General features: G+C 44.7%; 1 protein-coding gene across 4 annotated transcripts in view; it reads right to left on the bottom strand.

Moving 5' to 3' along the window:
* The window catches only part of kmt2a (lysine (K)-specific methyltransferase 2A), a 32,825-nt gene that overhangs the window by 9,012 nt on the left and 2,378 nt on the right, over window positions 1-21,435 (bottom strand). The window contains exons 2-25 of one of the 4 annotated variants that reach the window (XM_029843244.1): window positions 15,921-15,993; window positions 11,976-15,310; window positions 11,393-11,570; window positions 10,523-10,751; window positions 9,757-10,424; window positions 9,597-9,670; window positions 9,268-9,507; window positions 9,024-9,170; window positions 8,088-8,186; window positions 7,853-7,973; window positions 7,661-7,774; window positions 7,189-7,373; window positions 6,861-7,037; window positions 6,503-6,613; window positions 6,320-6,393; window positions 4,340-4,554; window positions 4,157-4,251; window positions 3,944-4,081; window positions 3,694-3,852; window positions 3,429-3,540; window positions 3,264-3,342; window positions 3,004-3,164; window positions 2,746-2,892; window positions 22-2,617 (exon numbers count right to left, since the gene is read on the bottom strand). In XM_029843244.1, coding sequence (XP_029699104.1) covers window positions 22-2,617; window positions 2,746-2,892; window positions 3,004-3,164; window positions 3,264-3,342; window positions 3,429-3,540; window positions 3,694-3,852; window positions 3,944-4,081; window positions 4,157-4,251; window positions 4,340-4,554; window positions 6,320-6,393; window positions 6,503-6,613; window positions 6,861-7,037; window positions 7,189-7,373; window positions 7,661-7,774; window positions 7,853-7,973; window positions 8,088-8,186; window positions 9,024-9,170; window positions 9,268-9,507; window positions 9,597-9,670; window positions 9,757-10,424; window positions 10,523-10,751; window positions 11,393-11,570; window positions 11,976-15,310; window positions 15,921-15,993 — 9,527 coding nt within the window. The remainder of the gene's footprint in view (window positions 1-21; window positions 2,618-2,745; window positions 2,893-3,003; window positions 3,165-3,263; window positions 3,343-3,428; window positions 3,541-3,693; window positions 3,853-3,943; window positions 4,082-4,156; window positions 4,252-4,339; window positions 4,555-6,319; window positions 6,394-6,502; window positions 6,614-6,860; window positions 7,038-7,188; window positions 7,374-7,660; window positions 7,775-7,852; window positions 7,974-8,087; window positions 8,187-9,023; window positions 9,171-9,267; window positions 9,508-9,596; window positions 9,671-9,756; window positions 10,425-10,522; window positions 10,752-11,392; window positions 11,571-11,975; window positions 15,311-15,920; window positions 15,994-21,435) is intronic. The other 3 variants (XM_029843245.1, XM_011608428.2, XM_029843246.1) reach the window with 3 other exon arrangements.

The raw sequence follows: 21,435 nt of genomic DNA, 5'->3' as shown, positions 1-21,435 counted from the left end.
TTCAAAATTGTATTTACTCACAAAGCATTTAGCAGGTCTTCTTCCGTTTTGCCCTGTGCCCTCTGTTGCTGCTGGGCCTCATCTTTCAGAAACCGTTGTAGCTGGGAACCTCTACCCACACACTGGTCTATCCCTTCGATAGATGGTAAGCCATCACCGGGGTTAATGATTGTTCTGGTGAAACTGTAGTAGAAGGGGTCTTTACCACTCTGTTTCATTTCATCATCTTCATCTTCTCCACTGTCGCCTGATGAAGAAGTGCTGCTGATATCATCTGCCCCATCCACCTGCCCCTCAGCGGATTTCTTGCGGATACCAGTCCTCCTCTTGACGATAGCACCTGCTCCGTCACCACTTCCGTAGAAGGGAAGGTCCTCTTCCCCGTACGAGCGGACCCCGTAAAAAGGAGTGAGGCCAAAAAACATGTTGGAGCGTGCGCGTGCACTGCGTCGAGGGTAACGCCGCTTGGCCGAACCAGACCCGTCGCTGTCATCCTCGTGGTGCTTACCATCCATAGCTCTGTCATTGTCATCCTCTGGGCCATCGCCCTCGTCCTCAGCGGCGTGAGACAGGAGACTGTGGTGGTCCCGGTGTTTGATATGCAAGTGCTTGGTGTGCACGTCCTCATCTATGGGAGGTTGGGTGTCGGACTCAGAGCTATCACTGCTGCTGACTGATGGAGAGTACAGTGTGGCGAGGGCAGAGCGACAGGTGCCCTGGCTAGCAGGAGAGATGGTAGAGGTAGGTGTCACATTAGAGGAGGAGGATATACCACCAACAGTACCAGTCCCATTAGGGTCAAGCTTCATCTCTGCCTTTAGTGTAGTTACAGAAGGAAAACTAACAAATTTCCGTTTGTCTCTGGAGGACAGGGGCAGCTGGTTAGTTGTTGCTTTGTGGTGAGACTCAGAATCGGTCTTTACTTCCTTCTCTGGAGCTGAACTGCTCTGATGCATGTTGTCCGCGCCAGAGCTATTCTTTCTCTCAGATGAATGGTAATTTTCTCTGTTCTTTGAGGATGACCTATCCCCACCCTGGTTCTCCAGCTTCTCCCCCTGAGCATTTCCATGGGCCTCAATGCTGTTTCCAAGCACTGCGACTCTACTATTGCTACCGTTGTTAGAGCTGGTGTTTGTAGCATTTGTGGTGAAGCTGCCAGTTGCTTTTGTATTATTGTTAAGAAGGGGAATTTTGCTGTTATTTTGGAGGGTCTTCTCTCTTTCATGGTCTTTGGAAACCTCTCTGCTGCCTGCTGTCTTTACTTTGGGTTGTTTTTCTTTGGCAAGTGAGGCTGCAGGTGAGGCCAAGTGCATGGAGCCTTGCTTAACAACATCCTCCTCTGCCGGTGTCCATGAGGGCCACAGAGGCTTCATAGCTGCTGCAGTCACTGGGCCAGGTAAGTAATCATTGGATTTCCGTGCACTAGACTTCTGAATGGAAGACAGAGATCCAGTTTTCCCAATGACAGAGTCCTTATGGAATGAAGCCTGCATTACATTTCCAGTAGACTGGCTGCTGTAAGAGTTGAGTCGATGACGAGGCATCGAAGTGGGACTCATGGAATCGTCTTGGTCTTTGCCGCCGTGTTTTCCTTGCTTGTCCGTCTGTTTAGTGCCTCCGACCCTCTGCTGCCCTGTGAGAGCAGCTGTGCCCACAGGAGGGGAGTACTGGCCTGAACTTGCAGGTACCAGCCCAGGGTTCTTCGCCTCATCTCCAGCCTGTTTAAACTGGGTGCCAGTGTTACGGTCTTTGCCTGAGCCAGAGTCTTTGTTTCTTTCTGTGCTTCTTTGACTGAAATCTCTAGAGGAAGGTCTACCCTTGTCAGTGTCTCTGCTGGACAATCTATCTTTTCCCTGGCCAGAATCTTTCCCTGTCTCTTTACTATATTGTTTATGCTTGTCAGACTCCTTTAGTCCTGCTTCTTTACTGAGTGACCGAGATTTTTCCATATCTTTATTACTGGGCTCTCTAGAGAATGATTTACTCTTATTAGATTCTCTATGAATTGGGTCTCTGCTCCCATGTCTCCCTTTATCAGACCCTCTGATCATTTGTCTTCTCTTTTCTGAGTCTCGAACTTGATCTCTACTGACAAGCTTCCCCCTCTCAGATTCTTTGTGGTCTAAATCTTTACCTAATGATGTTCTTTTTTCTGGCTCCCTGCCTGATACTTCACATTTGTCAGATTCTTTCTGTAGTTCTCTAGATGAAGGATTCTTTTCAGAATCTTTAATAGCTTGATCTTGACTTGACACTTGTCCTTTGTCGACATCTCTAAATTCTTGGTCTCGAGATGACTTCTGTCTGTTTCTGTCTGTAGAGAAGGGCCTTCCTCTTTCATCATCCCTCAGGGTTTGGCTCTTTGCAACCTCTTTGCTGAGGTGTTTAGACTTTTCTGGGTCTCTGGCAGGAGACGGAATGAGGGGAGGGGGTGAGGTAAGGGGTCGTGACAAGATCTGAGGTAGGGAAGTAACACCTCTTTGTCTGTTTAACTGGTGGAGGGGAGGAGAGAGAGGGGCCGAGCTGTTGCGACGTGCGTTGATGTTCTGAATACTGGGGTTCGCTGGGAACTCCCCAGGTGTCACATTCTCTTGGCTTTGGGGCTGCGTGTTGCCACCTACAACATAAAACAAAAAGAAAATGTAAAAGAAGTCCATTTGGTGTAGATTCACAACACTCAAATCTAATGAAAGGGATTCCAAATTGTTTCTAGTATTTAAAGCAAGTTGGAAAACAAATGTGTACCTAGGGAGGGAATGGGACTGGGACCTAGTGAGTGGTGACAGGGGGGGTAGCTGGGGTGTCGGTTCCTGGTGTAAACCCTGAGCTTTGGGGTGTTGTTAGGGGAAAGGGAATCAGAACGTCTGGGGGATTCAAATGGATCTGGAAAGTCTAAATATAAAAGAGAAATTGACACAATCCGTATTTTTCGAACACATAATCATCCAAAACGTGATAAAAGGAACCGCAGAACTGCAGAAATATACACATTATAAACAGTACCTGTCATAGGAGGAGGGCTGTGTGCTATTGTGCGATTCTCTTCAGGAGACATTACATTTTTTAGGTCAGACTCCAGCAGAGTAGGGTGGCAAACTAGAATCCTGCAGGTATACACACATCGCTTTCGAGCGTCTAAAGTGCTCCAGTAGACCCGTGAACACCTGGAAGAGATTTCATTTAGTCTGGCCCACTTCGCTTAAATTCAGCAGTTAACTGTATCCTCAAATCCCATGTTTATTTAAAATGTTAAATCAACTCACTGGTATCCTATAGGGAAGAGTTTTCGTTTGCAGTCTGAGAGCTCAGTCAGTATACCCAGGCAATCAATAGTCATGGAGCCTGCAAGGAAAGTGTATGCATCAAAATTCACTAAATGATGGAAGGAAGGAATTGTTTGTTCACACAATCACCAGACATCAAGTTACCTATCATCATGTGAACATTTTCAGGCTCCAGGCCTGACAGCCATTTCCTTCTGAGACTAATGCCCTCAAGATCTACAAGGACCCTGCGGGTAACTTCGAATTCAGACACCACCTTGAACAAACATTTTAAAACATCAGGTTTCCATTTTGGCATCAGTGATCATTTTAATACATTTAGAAGCAATTTACTCATCTGAAGATTAAAACTAATGACTATAAATCCAACTTTGCTAAAGTAAGAATGCATCAACATATGATTGCTCACCTCCCCCTTGATGAGGTCTCTGTGTTTTGGACAATAGACTTTCTTGTCTTCCAGGAAGACACAGTGACAATGACGAGCGCACATGAAGTGATAGTTACTGGTGCATGATGTGAGACAGCAGCTGACTGTGGCCCCTGGCAACTGGCACTTCTGGCAGTGCTGAAGGAAAAGCAACAGGCTGTAAATGTCAGTCTGGCAAATAGAACCTGAAAGAAGAAAGACTTTAATGGTGATGGACAACGTGTCTTACCAGCTGTTTCCCCCTGAGGACAGCCGTGTGAACATTTTTCAATGACCCCTCATCGTCCTCAAAGACCTCGGATGACCACAGGGCGCAGTTTATATGGGTCCACTCGTTTTGCCCAATGTACAACAGTCGGCCCCCCTCCTGAAACAAAACATGTCATGAGCGCCAGAGAAATATCCTTAAGTGCATTAAGGTCTGAAAAGATTTTAGACTCACGTTAGTATTCTCGTCACCGTACTTCTGACACAGAAGACACTGCCTGTTATCAGTAATGCCTGGTGGTGGAGGGAAATCTGGGCCATCCTCTTGATCTGAAGAGAAGGGACGATAGAGCCACACAATCAGAACAAAAAAATCATTTTACCTTAGAAAAAGCAAGTATTTACTGGACGTTCTTACCAGGTATGAGAGGAGGTGGTGGGAGCAGCGGTGGTGGAGGCAGAGGAGGAGGGGAGGCTGGAGAATCTGGTTCCCAAGGTGTTTTGGGTTGGGGAGCTGGGATGATCTTTTTCATGAGGTGGGAGTGCTCTGCACGTGAAAGCTCCTGTCTTTCCTGCCACTGGGCGTAGTTGTGGTCCAGAGATGGAGGCAGAACGGCATTTGGGAGGAGCCCACTGCGGGAAGAAGAACATTCAGATGCTTTTACACTGATGTCATACTAGAACTGATAAGGATGAGGATAAACCACCAACTTTAGGAAAGACAACAGACGTGTAAACATCTCAATATATGAACATGCTCAGTAAAGATGGGAATATATGCATTTGTTTCTGATTATAACACACAGTAATTTTCAAAACAGAAATGGACAGAAATAGACCCGAATCTTTTCAGAAGAAGGGGTAAAAACATTTTTGTTTGAACTTTATGTGCAATAGTGTACAAACTGTGAGCACCTCAGGTTACGAAGGTTAAAAAAATGTAAAGTGTGAAGTTCATTTAGTGTGTTTCTTTTTGTCAATGCTGTTGGCAGGTAAAGATGGGTGGAGGCGTTGATTCAAATTTGAAGGCCATAGCTAGCTGATCCCAAGTTATTTAGTCTTCTAAACCGACGCCCTCTTCCTCTCCTGATCAACATCTGCTTGTTTGGTTTAGGTATTGTTTTGCTTCAATGGCACAACATGCATTCTCTTCACTCATCACCCATTTATAAATGATACTCTGTAATATTATTCTTACATTCTTTTAAAATGAAAATCAGAGCAAACATAAGTTTTGTGGTCTCTCCTTTGTGTACTGTAGCCCACAGATCCTGCCAATGACATCAGAAATACTGGAGACAGTCATATCCAATAAATTCTGCCAAGAAAAACCAAATAACTGGTGTGACGCTGAACATCATAGTTAGTGGGCCAATAAGAGCCTCAGGATTCACTGGTTTCCTGGCCTACAGCACTGACACGTACTAATACACAAAGTAAACCACAATTAGGCCGCAAGTATGCATCAAAGTGCCTTCAATTGTAACACGACACTGTTACGCTTTACCTCCCACACTGCCTAGAGGATGGGCAGAATGAATGTCCTGGGAAAGCTGGGAGCTAAAGATATTTAGAGTTATTGAATGGTTTAGAGTAAATGGACATATTTTCCAATCTGCAAAGCAAACAAACCATTCATTGATAGATTTAACATGTCTGAGCTTCAGCTTTGCACCAATGCTGTTCCAGATTCATACACAGCAGTCATTATCCAATACAATCATGTTATTACTGACTCTAAAGACATACGATGAATTGTCCGACCTTAAGTGTAAATTTAAAGACTAAAACTCCAAGGGATCAGAAGGACTGGAAGGACTTAGCTGTACAATTATTAAGTCCTTTAAAATGTAAATGAAGGCTGTCCATTGGGCACAGAAAATTTAAATCATTACTGCAGCTTTAAATCTTGAAGAGGATCTTCAATCATCGGCCAAAGCTAATTTGTGTCACAAGAAAAACACTACTGAGTGGTCTTGGTGTTGGATGTCATGGATGATAAAGCATTTCTCAAATGCTTAAATCCACACTGATTTTAAGAGGTTTTCAGTACAGTCAGTGCAGAATTGTTTATTAATATTAGTTGGTTGCTCCTTGGATCCTCCAAATGTCAGTGTAGCATCTTGCAAACCACATCTTACTCTTTCTTGCAATAATTACAGGCCTGATGTTTTTGAAAGCTTCAGCCCCACTCCAAATGCAGGTTCAGATTACAGCAGTATTACATTTCAACTCTTCTTCTGTGTGTAATTATAAACAAAGCTACACATTTGGAAATATAACAGCACATCAAAGATAAACGACATATTAATCGTGTGTTCCCCAGAAAAGTCGGATTTTATTTGCCAAAGATCATTTATAGAGTTAAACTGTATTTCTGAGGTGCTTATGGACTCACTTGGCAGAGACGTTTTGCTTTTCCCAGAACCTGGATTCTTTCACTTTGAACCATGGGAATATTCGCTCCATTTGCTGAAATTAACATAAGAAGTTTTTTTACATCAAGATCTATATTTTCCCGCAAATGCCTCTATTGCAATCAGTAATGTAAGCAACAACCACAAATTCTGGAGGTTCTTACCCGAATAAAGAAAGCCTTCACCATACTGTTGGCTTTCCTGCTCTCAGGATGGCCGCCATCACCGTTCATGGCCGTCTGAATGATTCTCACAATGTCATCACTGAACTCCAGCTGGGAGGAAGAAATTGTACAGACGCACACATAACAAGAGTAACTGTCAAAACAGTGAAGGGAAAATATTTTTGAAAAAGTGGAAAGAAAGATAGAAGCTGTATTTAAGACTATAACAGCAAAACCCTAGTAAAACATCTGAATATTAAAATTGACTTTGGTGTAGTTAAATTTATTTGAGCGTGGCTACACTGATCACTGCAACTATTTCTGACTAAAGATAACATCATAAAGATGAAATACCTACCACTGAACTGTAACGGCCCTGATCTGTCTTTTTCTTAACAGATTCCAAGTCTGGGGGGAATTCACTGGGGGGTGTTGTGGAGACTTCTGTCAGGACTGGAGGATCTGGACCCTCCAGTTGTTGGCAGGATGGGAGACTTTCCTCTGTCTCTGGGTTTAGCTCTGGAGGTTTCACCATCTGCCCCAAAAGCCAGAGTTTTGTTTAGCTGAAAACTGAACTCAGAGGAGCCTAAATGATCCTGTTTTAAACATTTGTCAAATGTGTGCAGAACTTGCAGGGTTCGATGAAAACACAACGAAGACAAGAGCCAGCAATATGGGCGTCAAACCTGTTTGTAACGCAACAGATGGGAAGATGTGCGGGAGTTGAGCAGTGCAGTGAGGACGTGATGAACGCAGCCCTGGAGCTGCCTCTCCAGTGCCGTCCTCCATTCCGCAGGATGGCGTTCGGTACATTTGGTGCACGTATAAGCGACACTTTCAGGCAGCTTGGATAACAGCTCGTACATGTCATCTAAAAGACAAGTACGACAGGTCAATAATGCTCCTGTAACTATGTCCAACAGCACAGACATTCACAAACAAGGGCTCCTAGTATGTTATTAGGGCTCTGGTGTCCAAGTGAACTGAGGGTAGTAGAAAGAATGGAAGATCAACAAAGATCTTCCAATAATGACAGTGTAATACAAGACATATTTGTCAGTTAGTCAACCACTAATAAATACTGAACAGTGCAGTGATTGCTGTACATGAAGACTGACACTGAACAGATACCTGACAGACAGCCAGACAAATACTGACCAGTCAGTTTCTCACACTTTGCATGAACCCGGTGATGGCAGCGGCCACACTCCACCATCTTGCCGTCAGCCTCGTCATCTTCATAGCACTTATTACAGAGAACACAGATGTTTCCTGAAAGAAAAACCAAAATGATTCAACAACCTTAGAGCAACTTCACAACAAAAGGGGACCCGCCTGCTCGTCACTTACGTTTAGCAAAAAGTTTGGCACAGTCATGACACATGGAGAAGTCATGTGACCACTGGGCATCCCAGGACTTCCCTGGTTTAGTGGCACCACAACACTTACACCGCACACATTTGTTGCAGACCTGAAAAAAGAAAAGTGGGGACTGAATTAGAATGGTAGGATTGAAATACCGGTAGATGGTTCATTTACCTAGATGAGAAGATCGATACAGGGTTACTGCTGCAAGTATATTTACCCAGACTCTCTTCTTTTTGGTGGGTCTGGTAGGGTGGTTGGGACCCAGGCACTCCGGGTGATAGCTGTTACGGCACTTATCGCACTCTAGCAGCTGCTGCTGCAGTAAAAGGCGACAATATGATGTCAGACAGTTTAGATATTATACAAGGACAAATTGTAATGTTCACTTTCTCTTTGCAGTGTTGTTTTGAAAGAATGATAAAAGAAGCATTATCCAGTTCTAGTAGAGAATTAATGACAGTATGGTGAGTACATTCAAAATGGTCCTTATGTATGGTGATAAATTATATACCGTATTTTCCAGACTATAAGCCGCACCATAGAATAAGCCGCAGTGTTTAAAGTTTAGGAAAAAAGTAGCGGCTTATAGTCCGGAAAATACGATACTTATAATACATTCTTTATAGAAATAATATACCATATTTACACATAGATGTATTCCTGTTGGAAAAGGCACACACTGTGTGTGTGTATGTATGTGTGTGTGTATATATATATATATATATATATATATATATACACACACACACACACAGACAGTATTTCTAGTTTGAAGCAATATCAATCTTACCATTTAGATAATGTTAATAACCATTTAGATAATTGTTAATAACTTCCAACACATCTACTGTACACAGCTTATGAACACAAACCTTTTAAAAAATCATTTGTTTATACCGCATAAATCAAATCTAAACAGATAATCCCACAATGACAACCATGCAAGACTCACAACACGCGCATTTTCCACAAGACTTGATTTAAATAATAAAATCATGGCAGCTATCCAGGAAGCTGATTAAGTGCCGTCTGCTGGCAACACTAGCAAGCTTCTTTCTAGGGAGCAATCCTTAGTCTTTAGGCACTGTCACTCTGCACTACGCTTCTTTTGTATACAGCTTTGAAATTAACAGAAATCTATCGAATGGCTCACTTTAGTTTTCTGGTGCTGACGTCCACAGGCCTGGCAGAATCTGCACCGCCGGCAGCACCAGTTCTCAAACTGCTCCTGGAGAGGGCGCTCAGATTCCCCCAGGCAAAAGAGATGGAACGGTTCACAGCATACCTGGCAGAAGACAAACTACACATGCAGACATAAGAACAGAGGCTTCAGAATAAAGGAAATTCCGAGGACACTTGGAAGAAAATGCAGAAGAGAGTGTGGCTTTGCTTTTTACCTCAACATTCCCGCTGCTTGCACATAAGAAGCAGAGCACCCTGGGTGTGACAGGCACAGAGGTGAGTAGACCTAGGCCGCCAGCCTCCCACACCTTCTCAACATCGTGGTCCCTCTTGAAATCCACTCGAATTCGATGCACTCCGTCGAAGGGAGCTCTGGACCTACCCTGGCTCCCAGTCGAGGGAGTGTTCACCCAGTTTAAAGTACTGCTGCCGGAGGGTTTTGCCATCAAGGGCTTCTCGTGTTCGGGCACAAAAGATTATCAGGTTAAGTATCAGAAATGATGCAAGATCCTTTAAAACAAGCATCGAGCTTTCAGAGATATACCTTGTCTTTTGGTCGCTGTTTGGGAGATGGAGGAACAGAACAAGAATGTGTTTTTTTCAACTGTTTCAAATCAGCTGTAAAAGAAAATACAGAGCATATCACTCAATAGGAACAGAGTAAACAGTATTCACTATCACAGAATATAGATATTTTCTTTTACTTGTGTCTGAAAGTGCTGATGAGCTCTGCTGTTGCGCTGAGTGCTGCTGGGGTTTCCTCTTGGTCTCACTCAGAGGAATCTTGGGCGAAGCATCCTTTTTTGAAGATGCCTGACTGTTAACAGGCCTCTGCTGCTGCTGGGAAGGTGCGTGAGACTGTGTAGCCTGAGAGGGCGAATTCTGAGCTGAAGATGACGGGGAGGACGACGACGATGAAGAAGATGACGACGAACTAGAAGAGGATGACGAGGAGGACGATGAGGATGAGGAGGAAGAAGAGGATGTTGGTGCAGACTGTTGTGGTTTGTGTCCCTTCTTGTCTGCTGTTAGGGGTGGAGATGGGGATTGAGCTGTGACTGCGCTGGGGGCTTGTGATGGTTCGTCAGGGGCAGGAGATGAGTCGAGGCCTGGAGACGGCTGCTTTGATGCTGACTGAAGTTTTAGCTTATCCTCTGCTGACTTTAGTGGAGGGCTTTCGCTCTTTTTACGATGAGGGTCCTCCTTCTGTAGTGGAGGACTGGATTTCTGGCCCGAATCTGAAGCGGGGATTTTTACAGGATTGAGACCCTCCTTCTTTTCGGACAGCTTTTTCTTCTTGTCCTTCTTTCCTTTTTCCTGTTTCTGAAAGATCTTTGAGGGCATCCACTGCAAATTCTGACACTTCCTCATCCTGTAACACAATAAAACAAAGTGACCTTTAGTTTCTGCAAAAGTTGTAATAAGAAATAATAACATTTATTAAAAATAGACAAGGGAGACAAGACTCACTTGCAGCATTGCTTTTTAATGTTTCTTCCTCCAAATTTAGGCTTGTCAAGACAATTTGTACAGACACCACAATCTTCTGGGACCTGACAGCCAGAGCACTGGCCACACCGTCTTGACCTGCGCCCTTTCTTGGGAGGAGCTTCCTGAATGGCCTTTTGCCGTGTTTCCCTTGGCTTTATAGGCGGGGACTGGGGCTCTGCCTCTTCTGAGCCTGCTACGGACGACTTGTCTGAGGAAGATTATAAGAAAGGATAAAAGACAAATTGAATAATATGCATACACATCACTGACATCAGGCCAAAGGTATACTCTCTTGAAGACTAAATTTTCTGCTCTTGTGATCAGCTTGTCAGTCATTTCATGAAGCAGGGAATCTCTGTCCCGAATAACACCCTAGATACATTGTCCAACCATGAGATGTCAACTACGGTATTTTTGCGACCATAAGGCACACTTAAAAGTCTTAAATTTTCTCCAAAACGGACAGGGCGCCTTATAATGCAGTGCGCCTTATGTGTGCACCGAGTTCCTTCATTTTGGATACAGAAGATGATGTACGTGAGTACATTGCTAAATACAAGCTAGCATGCATTTTTTAAGCTAGCGTACCGGTATGTTTTACCACTATAATCCGGTGCGCCTTATGTATGTGTTAAATACAGAAATAGCACTCATAACTGAGACTGCGCCTTTTAATACGGTGTGCATTATGGTCACGAAAATACGGTAATTCTATCAGCAGTAGATAGCAGAACTCTAAGACATAGAGTGGGCTGAATGGGTTCAAAAATGCATGCAAATTTCCATGGGAATTGTCAGATATCAGAAAGAAGAATGTAATTCAATTAAAAATGTATGAATGCTTCTCACCATCATTCCCCATGGAAGAAAGGATCTTCTCTCTCTCCTCCCAGGGCAAGGCACTGAGTGTAGGCATATCATCAGGGAATACTGCCCTATTGCGGCCAAGAGCCACAGCTGCCCGACGACACACATGCTTGATGCGCGGACCACGAACTGAGGTCTCTGATGAGTCGCTCTCTTGGCCCTGGACATGTGTAACCAGCACCATATGAAGAAAAACATAAATGCATTTAATGAAAAGTCGGTGAATTGATCTAAAAATATTAATACTTGCTCAATGTTTTATAAAGAGATTACTAAATAGCAGAGCAGGTTTGATATTTTAAAATACTCCATGAAAAAAAAGAAACGTTACACTGTTTGTGCATAATGCATGGGGCTAACAGAATCCACCTTGAGCAACGCTCTCTGTGGGACTTTCCTTGATCAAGTTTCACTTTGAGTATGAATGCAGATTTCTATTTTGAGCAAACATTAATAGCATCATGCCTGAATCATTTGCTTGTGGCTGTATGATGAGAATGAGACTAACAGACATTTTTTGTTCGGGATGAATATATAAGCATTGGAAAAGAAAGAAAAAACTGACCTGAACCTTGGTCTGGTCTGTAGGCTTCAGCTTACTCTTATTGATCTCGCAGAGCTGAGCATTTGCCTTCTTCAGTAGTCCAACAACTCGCTTGTTAGACACTGGCTGTTTCTCTGCCTGTGCCAACACTGATCCAAGCGAGGAGACAGGGAGCTGTTGTCGGCCTGGTTGCCCTGGAAGGCTTGCTGTCTGCTGGTTAGCAGCACTCTGTTTCTCTTTTTCCTTTTCCCCATCCTCAATTTCTGCTCCTTTATCAGATGGTCTGCCTTTCTTAGAGAGACACCCTTTGGCTATAGACAAGGGACCGATGGAATGAAGCCCACGCACCTCTGAGGGAGCAGTGTCGGAAACTAAGTCAACTGAAGTGGATTTCTTTCTCCCTGGAGCCTTTTTTGAAGCAAGAGTTAAAATTGGATCTTCTGTGTCCCTCCCGTCCACAGTAAACAAGCTGGAAGGTGCAGTGGGAGAGCCATCAGGAGAAGGAATCTTGCTTTTTTTCTCAGAATCCTTTCTTCCTTCCCGCTTATTTTCCTTCTCCTTTTCTCGATTTTTCTCCGAATCCCTTTCTTTTTCCTTTGGAGAAGGTTCCTGGGAAATTGATACGCTTTTATCTTTAGCTCCTTTTCCAGCTCCTCGTACTGTGTCCTGGGCACTGGGAGGAAAATTTTGAAAAAGAGGGGAAGAAGAGCTGGAAGTATTTGATGAAGGTGGTGGGTTTCCAGCTGTCCCTCTCCTGCTATCTGTTGTCCCTTGAGACGCAAGACTGAGGGATACATTAGAGAAGGTGCTGAATGGAGCAGGATTTAAGGCACTAGTGGCAAGTGGAATTGAAGAAACCCCCTGCAAAGAGCTGGGATTACTAGTGGAGACAGAGCCTGTCAGTACAGATGTGTCAGAAGACCCCTTTCCTACAGACAACTGTCCCCCTATTTGGCTGCTGCGTCTTGTCATTGAGTGGGAAGGAGACCGGAGATGGCCACGTGGTGTTCCTGAGCCTAGTTGTCTCCTGCGTCTTGAAATTCTGTTTGAATTGGGGGATGTCTGATGTGGGGAAAGAGAGCCTGGACTGCTCCCAGAGGATGAATGTAGGGTAACGGACTCAAAAATTCGAGAGTGAGCCTCACTGGGAGTGAAGCGAGGCGGGCGCAGCAATGGGCTTCGCTTCTGGACTGGTGCATCAAAGCGTGATGAAGAGGGGTGCTGGTGGTGGGTGTGTGAGTGTAGAGGGGCAAAGAGGCGATTTCCAGTCCCTGCTGCACTGCTTGGTGCAGGGAAAGGAACTGTTGGAGTTCCCCCTGCCCCGCTCACACCTTGGCGTGACAGCCCCACATCTTCAGCTGTGAGAGGAGGAGGACGAAAGTTGTCAAATATGGGTTTACGAATCAGCCCCTCCTTAGCATATTTAGCTGAGGAAAAATACTGGTGCTCAGGGTGGGACAGAGAAGTCCAGCGAAAGGTGGGCTGTCTCAAAATCGAACGGTTTCGTTTGTCCGACAAACCGGAGAGAACTGACGATCCAGGCATAAAAGGGGGAACGGGATGAGACATCCAAGTGGACTGGGGATGGTGTTCCGCGATAGCAGCTGTGCTGGAGGAAGCTGACTGGGGAAGCTGTGGCGGTGTGAGAAGCGGGGGAGGCGGAGGTGAAGACGAAGACGAGGCTGTAGATGAAGCTTGCTGAGAATTGACAAAAGTAGAGGACATTAGCACTCCTGTTGGTGGGCTGATGATAGGTTTTTTCGCCACAGGGGCTAGCGTCTCACGCGGCCTCTGATTCGGACTTTCCCGACTGACACCTTGACCTCTTCGGCCCCGTCGATTCCTTTCCTGCAAAACGTGCTCGGGCTCTGGCTCAGAGGGAGGAGAGGGAAGCTTTGCGCTGTGTAATAAGTTGCCCTTCCTCTCTCCCTGCAAGGATGGAGAGTGATCCTCTGTCTCTGACAAGGCCTGTGTGGCCTCAGAAGCCTGGGAGTCACACGATGAGTCGTCCAAGCTTGGGCTGCTGGACCTGGAAGACTCAGCCGAAGAGAGCTGGGAGGAATGCTGAGATACAGCACTTGAGCCACAAGATGCCGCACTGCTGCTAAATCGCCCGTTGGTGGCGTTATTGGCATTGGTGTTTAGCAGACTGGGAGTCGTTGACTGGACGCTTGGGGAAGGAGCGGGTGGGGGTGGAGGAGGGAGGTTGTCAGTGGGAGCACCGGAGTTACCAGCGGTAACGTTAAGTGCGGAAGATACCTGTGCAGGAGCCGGGGAGGATGAGGTCGTGGGCTGGGAAGATGCGGAGACAGCTGACGTCGCTGTTTCTAACCGAGCCATCTTCAGGTGAGGCGTCGGGGTTCCAAAGCTGCCCTCGTCTTCAATAAAACGTTTGGGGGTTTTGATGATGCGGAGGGAGACCGTGCTGACCACAGGCATAATAAACTGCCTGATGTTTTTCAGTTGGGTCTTCCTAATGCCAGCTTCAATGGCTCCTGTTCCTCTACTCCCGCTGGCTACAGCCTCTTTCTCCAGACGCTTCTGCGCTCCTTTCTTGGCACGCTGGAGCAGCTGTTTAGCAATAGTTGCATCAGTGCGTTTAGAAGAGGGGACGATTCTGACAGGCTTTCGATGACGGGGGCTTTTTCTGAGACCCATCGTCCTGCCTGGTTTGGAGGAAGCTGGGGAGGCAGCTGAATTGCAAGAGTCCTGGTCCTCAATATCATCAACACTCCTTGGCATGGACAGTTGTTCTCCCATTCTGGCCTTAAAGGCCTTGTGTTTTCCTTCCCCACTTTCAATGGCAGCAGACAGATGTGCAGCACCAGCAGCAGCAGCTGCCTCAGCTTTTAAGCGCTCAGCTGAGGGTGGCCGCCCACGTCTGCGCCGGGGCACACCAGGCAAAGTCTTGAGGCGTGACTTGAGAGGGGAGAGCTTAGTCGCTCTTAGCCTCTTCAGGTTACTGACTTTGGCATCGCCCCGTCCACCTTTGGGAAGCTGTGCCTCGTTGTCATTTGGCTGAGAAGGGCCGAATGGTGCCCTCTTGGCACTCTTCCTGTCTTCATCAGTGTCAACGCCATCCTCTGATCCATCCTGCCTGCTGTCGTCCGCAACTGTTGTACTCCAAGATTTCTTGCTACTTGAGGATGGAGGTCGACCTCTCCTCTTCTCCCCAGTGCCAGGTGGCCTCCCAGGCAGTCTTTTAATCTTTTCAGCTGGCCTTTCAGGGCCCTCAGGTTTTGACTGTGTGGAGGAGGGAAGGGAGGTGTGTGAAGGTAAACTTGGAGCAGATTTATGTGCAGTAAGGACTCGTGGAGGACGGCCTCTAGGTTTCTTCTCCTGTGGGGATGGGGTCTCTGATAAAATCGGAAAAAAGAATCACGTTAGAGAACATCATTCATAAAAAAGAAAAGACCACACATCCACTCTTCCATCAGAAACTGGAGAGATTACCTTAAAAAACTTTTTAGCCGCTAAATTAGCCTGCTGTAATTTAAATTCCATTAATGTGTTTCTGAATAATCTAATGCTTTTTAGGGTCTTCTTGACATCTTCAACTGCTCTGACAGCATTTTCTCGACTAGCCAGTATGAAGAGTGGAGGGTGACCAGACGCTGTGGTTCAACTTGAACTGGGATTAAAAAGAAATCTGAAAGAGTTGATGTTGGTGCGATATCTGAAAAGTTGTCATTATCATTGTCATGCAAGCAGAAACGTGTATGCAAGCAACAAGCTCTGCATTAGTGAGAGAATCAGTCCGTACTTCCTGTCTGAAACCAGGAAAGTTGAATCTGTTTTTGTCTGTTTTGGAGACGGAGATACAGTACTGCAAATTCTAGCTTTAAATTAAGAAATGTCTTCGATACAGTACAACAGATTTTTCAGTATGAAGGAATAAGCTTCTTGTCCACAATAGTTTAAGGTGTTGCTAGGCTCTTTGAAGCTCTGCGGGGAAAATGAATTTACCTGAACATGTGGTTGAAGGGCTCTGTATTCTTTTTTGCTCAGCAACTGTCCGAAAGCCACCAAATGCTTCTTCCTATAAATGGAGGGGGGGGGGGGGAAATGATTAAAAACTGAACAGCAAAATGTGATGTGAAAAATGTGGAACACTCATTCTGAAGATAACACTCATAAGAAGACCGTGCTTGGAGAGTTATAATGATGTCATCAATCTCACTTTCACTCGACGGCCTAATCTAGCATTCTGATGTTTCATTGTGGGTGGGATGGTTGCAGCTCTGTTGGGAACAGCTTAAACCACAACAGGCAGTTGGGAGGTGCAAACTGGTAACTCAATGATTAACAGGCTTCCTTCCAGTTCCCTCAAAGACAGTAAATCTAAAGGTGGTTGGTCATACAAGAATTGGCCTATGCTCTATAACCACTAATGCAACCCAATCCGGCTAATGCTGCCTATACTAGCTGGACACATTGGGAAATTGTGGTTTGAGGGTTATTATTACTAATACTAGAAAGGCAACAATGAAACCTAACTATAACTTGTATATTTTGCCATTTACTTTAACACAGCTGCAATTTTAGCTGTATTATAACACATTTGTCTACAAAATTCTGATTTCATTTCCTCCGTGGAATATAATTAGTGAGGAAAACAAGCCTTTTTTAGCTATTTTATCTCGAAATAAATGTTTGAATGTTAGATGTTTTAATAGAAACAGCAGAGCAGGTCCTCCTCATTTGGTATCTAAAAATATAATTAGTTCAGTCTGTATATCGTGACATCACTGCAACAGCACCTGTTCAACTAAAAACTTAGATAAGTTATGTTGATTTTACTCCCACATGATATACAGTCAATTATGTATCAGCTCTTGATATATAAACCACTTTTCGTGCAATGCCCTCAGCCATAGACATGATTTTCAGCATTTTCATAATGAGCTCCATATGGTGGTGTAAAACAACTGAGGGATTTATTAAGAGGAGCAGCAGCAGATTACCGAGGGAGGGAGAGGCAAAAGATGCTGCCCTTTTATTAAACAGTACCATAACAGGATAACAACCACAGCTTCCCCTAAGTGACACAGAAAGGCTGTTTAATATATTCATATGGAGTAAAATGTGCAGAGATTGCCAGCATTTGTTGACATAATTGTATTTATCAAGTTATTAGTGAAAACCACAGGCATTAACTCACGATCCCAGTGACAAGCATCCTCAGAATCCTCCAATCAGTCTGGAGGTGAGTATGTCATTTCAACATATTTATTTATAGACACATGTGGTGATGCAGTTGAGGTCTTGTTGGCCCAGTTTGTATTGCAGCTGCTATCTGAGTGCACTCCTTCACATAAGTGTTCGTACAAGACCAGATACACACTGATTTTCACCAGCATCAGTTACATAAGCTGTGATTTTAAATTCTTTGGAACCTTTCTTTTTTTAAGTAAAAAGATCATTTGCTTCTGTGTGAAAACAAACACCATCAGAAAGTGCTGCCGTTCATCGGGCAGATATTAGCCTCCTTTTCCTCATATTTCTGTCTTCACATCCAGGCTCTCTCTCCTCATGGTGATGCCAGCATCCTCTGCTGTCTGAGTAAGCTGCTGCTCTTGATTGGTGCTGTCACAGAGCTAGGGGGGGGCGGTGTACCAACGCGCTGCGCTGACTCGCTGTTGGAGTATGAGTAGCAGTCGATGACATCACGCGATCTTTCTACAGGCAAGTGTGTAGCGCTAGCTGCATCGGTTCAAGGGCACGCATGCACGCTCATGCATGCGCACTCCTTATTGTGCATCAACGACATGATTGAGGGGGCAGAAATGCAGGTGTAGAAGGATGTATACAGGAACATGGTTGAATCTGTGGGGGAGGGCAACGCAAGCGGGAAAACAAGAGTACAGGAAGGAGGAGGGTGAAGAGAAGAGGAAAAAAGCGTTGGGGAAGCAGCGTCTCGACCACATGACTATGAACAACAGAGGGAGCACAGATGTCTCTCGGGAATACTTAAGATAAAAGGAGGTTTGGGGGTGTCAACACAGTGGCTAAATCGCAATCTAGACAACATGCCTCCCACACACAACAAGGCACTCACTTTGCCCCTTTTATGCCTGTTCAGCCACGCACCCCAACCTGTCTCCAGGCGCTTGCTTCCTCGAGTAAACAAGTACAAGCTTTATGTGCTACCATACTGGGATAAGCCCTAAGGTGCCTTCACACTTTTCTTCTGTTTAGTCGAGGAGTGGGCTTGAAGATTTTTGAATCAAATTCCTCAAGAAATTCTTTGTATATTTCTTCAGGTTCATGTGAATCCTATGATACGATGCTCCCCTTTCTAAGGATATTAGTAACTTTATTATTCTCAGTTACACAAAACATGCTTCTAATCAGGTAATATTTAATGCTAAATGATTTCTTTATAAAGTAACTCCACATATTAGAACTACTTGAGTATAGAAGCTTCTCACTTGAGTCACTTGGGTGTGACTTGGCTTGTGAGTCTTGACGAGGCACTCACAAAAGTGTCAATTAAATGCATTTCCCATCAGTTAGCTTAGCCTCACAGTTCCGCCTTTCAAAAAATACCCACCTCAGAATCACCAGAGAAACTGCTGCATTACACGAACTGTAAGAGGGTAGAATAACCGAACAGGAGGTGTGAAAACACCAAATAAAAAAACCTGATGGGAAAACCAATCAAATAAGTGGAAGTGTGAAAGTGCCCTTTTTGTTCTCTGCAGGGACTGCCCCGAGGTTACAACGGATGTAAATTTGGTTAGATGTATTTGTTTCTGTATCATTTTGACAAAACTTTTTGCACCAAGACCTCATGCAAAAAAATCCCCAAACTGAAAAGTTTTCCCTGCCTGATTTGACTTGATTTCAGAGTCTCAGTCATGATGAGGAATGATGTCTGATCACCCAGTGTCCTTAAATCAGCAAGCAAAATAACTATTTCAATGGATAAAAACAACCTTAAACACCAGCCAGCATGAGCAGTCAGTTGTTAATGATTTGCAGCCCCTACTGACTGATTCTGAAGTCAGCTGTCAATAATAATAACACAAGTTTGAGAGATGATGAGTGTAATAACAGGGTCAGATTAGCTGCTGACAGATGCACAAACCGGTCAAACTGATGATGCCATCCAGGTAATAACACTAACGACCAAGTCAATGATGTGATCAGTCATCCAGTTCCAAAATCAATTATCCTCATTTACAAGTGAATTAGGATAAGTAAAGAAAAGCTGGACCTGCGGTATAAACTGACCTGTGGTACAAACTGGAGCTAATAATGATAAAGATGTTTCGTTAACTATAACTCTATATATCCGCTAACCCTGGTGCAACTTTTAGCCAGGATCACTGAGGATTGAAAAAAAATCATGCACGTCTGGCTCAAATGATCAGGACAGTTATAAAAATCGATGATGACATTTGAAATGAAGACGCCAAAACGACTTATACACTGCATCTAATGAAGAGTAAATAAGGAAAAACACCACTGAGATTCACAAACAAATAGTAAACAGTGTTGATTTCAGGCCAGTGCTCCAACACATTTCTGCTGCCTTCTTGTAAGGAAACTATTTTTCTTGACATATTCCAGGAAGCTCTGGAATATAGTGTACAGCCGCGATGCCTCATCCCTTCCTGTAATATCAATTGATGAGGTCAGAGGGCTCCTGATGACACATCTCCTCAAGCGGCACGTGGAGGAGCACATACTAGGAAGTATTGTGGTTGGAAAATGTGACTCACAGTGCAGGACATTTGGGTGAAAAGGTTTAATTCTGAGTCACCAATTAGAGCATCATGTTTTTAAGGGCACACATGAGGCACAGCCCCCTCCCCCGGCGAAAGGTAGACATCTACCCCGCCAAGTGTACCAACATTTGTCTGGTGGAGCACGAAATAACAACAAACATATCAGATACTTTCTCCTCCTACACATCACACCTCAGGAAACAAAGACTGTCAGTGGACAAAGAGTGACTGGAACAATGTTCGGGCTTTGTGTCAGTCTCCTTCTACATAATTAACTAAAAGGTTGACAAATTATCGGGTAATTCCACAAAAGAGAAGAGCAGATGAGGAGACCGCAGAGATCAGATTGCAAACCCAACACAGAAAATAAATAAAAGCAGTGAACTGGAGGCTAGATAAAATAGCACCTTCGAATTGGGTGCTAACTTGTTAGTTCCACACCGAGTTATTCTGTCAACCAGTCAATGGACTGCCACCCTTCCAGTAATGTACCACTATGCCGGCTACCCCACTGCAAAAGTGCAACAGTGCATCTCCAGGGTTTAAGAATTGCAATTTGATTTGTGTCATCATTTTAGAAAACCTGACCTGAATTTACGTAGTAAAATCCGAATTTACTTAGTAAGTGAAAATATGCAATATGGGTCAAAAACCCCATATGTTGACCATAAATAACCTAAATAAATATATTTGTCTCATTAAGACTGGTCTCCAATAGCCTTTTGGGCTGCACAGGGTTAGTGAAGGTCCTCACTGATTAACAAAAACTTCACACACACACTCACACACACACACACACACACACACATTAAGGAAGACAACACATGTGCTGCCTTGCTCCCAGTCAAGCAACTCCTAAAGCATTCTGCTGTGGCAGAATAAAGCCATGGATGGGAGGGTCTGTGACTAATTCTCCTCCCAGCGTTGTCCCATTGGGGAGTGGGGGGGGGGTGTCGCCCTGCACCCTTTGATATCCCTGCATGTGCTCTTTCAGCCGCTCGCACTTTGTGAGGAGACAGAATAAAGGCAGACACAAAGCTTCCTGCTCCAATCCACATGCTGTCTTGGGGATGGTACGCGGGTGGGTGGGTGTGTGTTTGGGAGGGGGGATCTTTCATTTAAATAGGCCAAACACCTGCTGGACTGAGGCTCAAACACACCAGTTTTGGGTTTTTTTCTCAAATCGGCCAGGCAGAGATGTCTGGGCTGATACATGCATTCACCCGCACTTTGTTTGTGGATCAACTTATACAATTTGGTCAGTACGTAGGAGAGGAAAAGATGCTACCGTTCTAGCCTGAACACTAAAAAGGAAATGATAGAATTAAGTGAAAATGGAGGGATGAAGCTGTGATGATACTTGGTGTTGCACATCAAATATAAATGAACAAATCAACAAAAGATGCACTTAGCACCATAACGAGCCATTGCAAGCTGCTCAGATACAGAAAAATAAAACATTTAAAAACCACACAGATGTTAACAAATGGCATCATTTAGACAGCAACGGCCAACAAGCACCCTTTCAGCCACACCAATAGGCTTAGTAATCCATTCCAAAGTGGCAGCTGTCAGAAGAAAAGTTGCTATGCCTCTCAGATGGGGCTGCGTGTGTGTGTGTGTGTGGGGGGGGGGGGGGTTGTCTGAAGTGGATTTGGGTCTTTCTGCCTGGATGGAGAAAGGAGGGTGGTGGTGGTGGCGGCGGGGGGTGTCGGAGGTGTCCGGCTGCTGCTCTGTTTAGGGGTCGC

Source organism: Takifugu rubripes, chromosome 11 (assembly GCF_901000725.2).
Source record: "Takifugu rubripes chromosome 11, fTakRub1.2, whole genome shotgun sequence".
NCBI lineage: Eukaryota > Metazoa > Chordata > Actinopteri > Tetraodontiformes > Tetraodontidae > Takifugu > Takifugu rubripes.
Note: the sequence above shows the minus strand (reverse complement) of the source record. Positions and strands in the feature narration are given on the sequence as shown.